Source organism: Acanthaster planci, linkage group LG06 (assembly GCF_054643075.1).
Source record: "Acanthaster planci isolate LZ-2023a linkage group LG06, COTS_SCS, whole genome shotgun sequence".
Classification (NCBI taxonomy): Eukaryota; Metazoa; Echinodermata; class Asteroidea; order Valvatida; family Acanthasteridae; genus Acanthaster; species Acanthaster planci.
The window spans coordinates 9840383-9846439 of NC_141782.1; the positions used below are offsets into that span (position 1 = coordinate 9840383).

Sequence of the window (6057 nt, forward strand, 5' to 3'; positions counted from 1 at the left end):
CTGCCATTCATTTTGTTGGTTTTATTTGGTTGTTTGCTGATATGAACATACTTTGATCATGGTTTGATTATGCAGAAATGTATGTGTTTCTTTACACCCAGTCTGACTCCATCTTTCCACCTCTCACCAAAAGGTGATCGGGTGTTTTACATCAGTCACTTTCGGTACTGCTTGCTGCTTTTTCTGTTGCCTGTTCTCGTAACGCTTGCATAATGTTGGGATGGGGTCGATGAATCCTTGTCTCCTTGCATGTTTGATTCCCGTTGATTTTGGCCAAGATAACATCTTTATTGTACCTGTCAATGTACTGACTGACATAGGAGGGGCACCCCCGGGGGTCATGTGCCCCGTCCTGTTCAGGCTTCCTCCAGAATTGTATCTGCGCCTGGGAGACGTGGCGCTGGGAGTTCAGCTCTATCTCCTGGTGGAGCCACTCCCGCAGGTCGTCCGGGAAGAGTTCGCGGAAGGTCTCGTCGACGTGCTGGCCGCGGCACAGCCGCAGCTTGCTGGCTGTCCTGGGATGGATGAAGAGCTTGAATCCCCTCCAGATGCCCTCAAAGAAGATGCCATGGTTGACCCCAATGACCAAGCCCATCCTCTCCGGATAATGTTCGGCAACAATATGGTTCACAGCACGTGCTAAAATGGGATTGCAAGCTGCCAGAGTCAACCCTGAAAAACAGAGACACAAGAAATAAAACACTGGTCTGAAATCTCATGGTTAATTTCGTATCAGATCAGCCTTCCATCCTTTCTCACATACTAAGCCACAAATTCCTAACACTGATGGATCTGAGGGGGCCCCCCAGCAAAGATTTTGTTTTTGTTAAAAGTAATGAGAAAAAAAGCTAATATTTTGGAACTTTTTCACTTCTCTTCCTTCCAAAAGTATTAAACTGTCCCAAATAGCATTACCCTGCGGAATGGCCATAAAAGGTTACAGAAATTTCAATATTTTGGCCTCCATTTGTGGCCCCTCCCCTCTCCTAAAAGTTGATTCTGGATCTGCTCTCGCTTTCATTTGTATGTTTTTTAAGCAATCCTAATTCAGTTGGAAGTAACCGTGACATACTCTGAAAAAAACACTCAATTTAAGAATCGCCATTAATCATCTGTATGCCTCCTTTTCCAAGCTTACCAGAGCAGTCTAGTACCCAGACCCATCTGTATTCCTCAGGTCTCATGCATTTCTTGGCATTTTCCATCAGGAATAGCGTGTGTTGTACATTGTCTTCGGCCGTGAAGTGCTTCGCAGCTTGAACAAATGATGAGTACACAACAGGTCGACCCAATTTGTCAATTCCAACCTGTCTCTGTTAAGATGAAAATAGTATACATTATTTTAATACACATGTGCATTCCTTTTTAACTTAAGTTTCAATAAACCTTCATGAAAAAAATCTTGTCTCTGTCACATTGAGATCTGAATCTATTCAAAACATGTCACTTCATGAAATACATGTAACATCAATTATCCAATGTTTGAATGTTTGGCAAAAAGACCGTTTGATGCATGGAGCCATTTGGGGGGGGGTTGAAGAATGGCTGTAATGTTGAAATTTATAAGGAATGGAAAATAAGATGACCTCCGAAAGAAACTTTACTCCGCAAAGCAAAAATTAGCACTTTTGTACAGGGTAGGAAAACTGTTTACTTGTGAAACTGTTTTAGTTTGTCTAAAAAATAAAGCATAAGACAATGTGGAGTTCACTTCTGTGCAATGTAACAGCTTACCCACGAGTGAAAACCCGGTCTCTCCTCGCAGTACCTACAGTCGGCTTCCCATGGCCGGTGTTCTTGCCTCCATTCCAGCGTAGCTTTGAGTTTGTGATAAGCCGTGTCTACATCCCAATCATAGCCCCGTAGGTACCTCAATAAACTGCACAAAACACAATGCAGCAGTCAAGGCTAGTGTAACAAAGGTTTAACAGACTGTCAAAACTCTTTCGCCAAATGAGCTTCCTGTTTTTAAAATTCTGCATGCGGACTTGCGGAGAGTTCGCCATACAACCAACTATGACATGGCAGGCTCAGCCACCGTACTTTCACTTTGCCTGGTGCGTGAGAACATTAGCGTAATACCAGAAGTTTTCTTCCTTCAACAACAACAACAACACACCAAAACTTATCCTAAAACTTTACAACATATTTGGTTTCTACTTACGTGATTATATTTAAGAACTGCATATCTTGTTTATGCATCCCACAGGTCTGACCCAAACGTAATGTCATAAATTCATTGGCGTCTCCAGGATTTTTTTTGGGGGGGGAGAAGGACGGGGAAGTCCTTTTTCTGGGGATGGAAATTTTCGGGCGGGGCACTGATCAGCAACGAACTGATAAATCATTAAGAAGGGAAGGGCTCAATTTGGATGTTTTCACACAAATTAGTAAGTTTCCTCCCCTTCTATTCTTTTAAAATTTGTTTCGGTTTTCTTTTTCTTTTCCCACCTTTTTTAAATTTTCCAATTTCCCCCAAGCACCTTTTGCCTCTCTCCGGGCCCTCGGCCCAGCGAAGGCGATGCACCTATTGATAATTCGACCACCCGAGCTCGCACGACCAGCCACGGTGTCATATGTGACATTCCTAAATTCTGGACTACGGTAAAACCCGGCTCCCTTTCTCCTTCACCGGGACTTTCTGTTTTCGTATGGTTTTCCACTCATGTTCACCGATCGAATCCTTAAATGTTTTGGATTTACCCAAGTACATTGGAAACTTTTAGAGACAGCTATTTATTAAATACAAACTCTTTAGCTCAGATTGATAGCGTTCACTTTCAAGTTAGAATAAGACTGCAAGATTTTAAAATACCTGCACAAGGCTCTAACAGAAAGGTATATGACCAGGTGGGAGGCTGTCCTACGGTTTATACGCTTGAAGTATTCGTGTAATAAATTTGGTTGATGGGAAAAGTAGCAGAATCTATTAACTTGTATTTGTCATTCAAGAATCCTTCTTCGTCTTCCAGTCCTTCCGATCGGTGCTGCAGTTCGTTCAGCCGCTGACTCTGTTCCTCTTCGTCTGGCTCATGGTGATGGTGGCCGTGTGGGGCCATCTTATTTAAGCGCTGATTAGAAACGGGCACTGATTTTCCTGAAAAGGAGATCGTTCACGTTAAACACTTCACATCAGTCTTAAAGATTTGTGATATATTCGGGTTTGTGGGCTCATAAAAAAGTATCAGTCAAACTGCAGTGTTACTGATGCTATCGTCGTGGCAACCTCTTTATTTATTCTTAATTAAAAGCCCTTAAGTATCAGATATAAACTGTTTTCCCTAGGGCGCCGGGGGTGGGTAAGAAAAAATATTCCGTTTTAGACGTGGGAGCAGTGGCATATGTTTGTGCTGGAAACATGGGGGATGGAGGATGAGGAATTGTGGGGGGGGATGATTTTTCTGGCCGTGGAAATTTGAAAAACGGGGGGGGGGGATTGACACCGGCGAGGAAAGTACTTATCGCTGCGCCAACCTGACTCCCCGCGGTTTAAAAATCGAGAGTGAGCTTCTTTTCTTGTGTTTGAAAGGCTCAAGATGGAATAGAAAAATTGGTTTGTTGCTCCAAGCAACGTAATGCAACCACGTATCCTCGTTTAGGCAGCTACATGTACGTAAGAGAGGTGCCGCGTAAGGGACAAGATCCTCCCCCAACAATGTCAGCTTAAGAAAATGACACCCCTCCCCCAGAAAAAAAAAACCTCAGGATGTTAGAACATTATAGTAAATGTGCACGACCGCTCTGCGGGGAAAATGGGTCCTTGGGAAATTCCTGGGTGTCAGAGTATTGACGGCACCGGCACCCCCCCCCGTCTATTCTAATGCAGACCTCGGCCCACATGCGTGATGATATGAGCCTGGAATGTGTTTTGCCTACTCGACATCATTATGAACAAAATAAACGGTATATTAAAGAATGAATGAATAATCAAGAAGCAGTCCATGAATTATTTCACACCGAAATTTATGATTTTTCTTCAGTTAACATACAGATTTTGGGGGACCTGTGCATATATTTACTTTATATGGCAAAATACTGTGCACTTAAAAGAAAAATACATTTTAATTTAATTTATTTATTTTCAATAATGCGATAAATCTGTGATGGTTATGGTCTATTTTTAAGATTTGTATTATTGGTTCCTAATGTTCAGGGAAAAGGTGTACGGCATTTCAGCCATCAGAGAGTATCTAAAAATTCCATGTAAGAAAAAATCCTCCATATTTTACGTTTCTATGCTTGTATTGTTTTTGTTTTTGGGGGGTAATGATTATCACAGATGTTATTTGATTCGGATCAGATCTAACTTTACAGACCCTTCGGACCACTGGATATACAAGGAGACAAACAGACAAACCTAGTACATGTACATTCACACGAAAGCCGGCAGAACCAGCAATACCCAAACTTACCCACTAGTACCCCTTAACCCGCTTCGATGTGCAAGCAGTTATCAAGCTCACAGTCTACTTGTATCTGAGATTCAAGGATCCAGATGTGATGTCTAGAACTGAGCCACTCGCTTACTTGGAAAGTTTCATACCCAACCTCCAGAATGCGACACTGTTCCTACACCCACAACAATTGCATCAACACATGTATACTTTGTATAATCACGGAGGAATGGTATGATACGCCTGACGCCCTTTGATCCCCGCTTCCCTCTTTATATAGCCTTGGTGTACATTTCATATGCAAATGTATTGACTTTTCAACAAAGGGTACGGTTAGGGGTAAACGGACTGCAGTAAGTCTTTGTATGTACATGTAGTCTATGGGTGGTAAACTCATGACGTCAGTGACACCATAGCGATGTGCATTTGGAAATCCCGTGACCCGATAAAAGTAGAGATAAAAAATAAAAGGTAGCGTAAACTGTGAGAAAATGGACTTGCGAGTCCCTTTAAGTTCGAAACGGGAAATACGTAGTCCCGTACCGTGGACGAACGCACCTTAATCAAGGAAGCTTGAAGACAAGTCTTATCATGAGTGATTTCCGACTCTTTCATGCATTGTTAATAAATTTTATTTATATATGTGCAATGTTTATGACTGCATGGAAGTGAAACAAAGTAATACATGTACATTAATTTTAGCCAAAAGTGCAAGATTTCTCCTCTCATGACTCATGCCATGTGGGCTTAAGAATGGGAGTCCGGCCTGGCAAACTACGTGGATCTAGGACACAACTTAGCTAGTGGACCGTAGGGGGGGGGCAAATTGTTTCCCTGAAGACAGTGTAATATACCTGTGTAATATACCTTATCTAATATGCGCAAAAAAATTTAACAATCTTTCTTCTGACGGTGTGAGTGTCAAAATTGGATTTCATTTTCTACACAAGAATTGAACTTGATGAAACCACGAATTGAACCAAACTACAGTGCACATATAAACTATTCAGAAACTGATGATGGTACTAAGTTTCTAGGATAATTGTGTTGCCTTCAAGTTGGACTTGTTTTTAAGCTAGGTTTACGTTCCCGGCGGCCACGGCAATCACGTTTGCCTAAAACGTAGTGCACTGTGGGATTTTGGCAATTTCTTTTCGCCGTAGTCAAGTTTCATAGGTCCTGCTGAGTTTTCTCAAGGTCTATTGTACTGCCCATACAAATCATGTTCGGATTTAATATGTAATAAGCCACTGTAAAGTCTGCACATTTCTAAAGGTGATAGAAGTTGCCTTCAGCTGATTTCTCGACAAAAGTAGTTTTTTATCATGTTGCATGAATAGTTGCCCTGCCTGGCCGGGCTTTTATACTCCCTCCCCGACCGCGCTCGCCGTACGTAGTAGAACGCAACGTGCCGCATCATCCTGCGCACGGGGCATGTAAACCGTCACGCATTTGGACGGCACTGTGATTGGACGCGACGAAACGGCTACCGAACACCCTAGCTTGCCGTGATAACCGTGACAAAACGTGGCAAAACAGCGTGTCAAAACCTAAAAGGATCGTGAGATGCCAGGGAATGCACATACTTCCCGTCCCATTATATACAGACCGTCTCCAAGCTTCGTTACGGCCTATCACGTTCTGTCCGCACGTTTTGTTGCGT

At 42.6% G+C, this 6057-nt stretch overlaps 1 protein-coding gene across 1 annotated transcript; it reads right to left on the minus strand.

Moving 5' to 3' along the window:
- Position 1: 1 nt before the first annotated feature.
- Positions 2 to 4652, minus strand: LOC110975628 (uncharacterized). Its single transcript, XM_022228242.2, has 5 exons — positions 4413 to 4652; positions 2935 to 3097; positions 1735 to 1879; positions 1139 to 1313; positions 2 to 672 (listed from the first exon to the last, which is right to left on the minus strand). The coding sequence occupies exons 2-5, from the start codon at positions 3057 to 3059 to the stop codon at positions 152 to 154; spliced, it is 966 nt and encodes a 321-aa protein (XP_022083934.2). The 5' UTR covers positions 3060 to 3097; positions 4413 to 4652; the 3' UTR covers positions 2 to 151.
- Positions 4653 to 6057: the final 1405 nt, after the last annotated feature.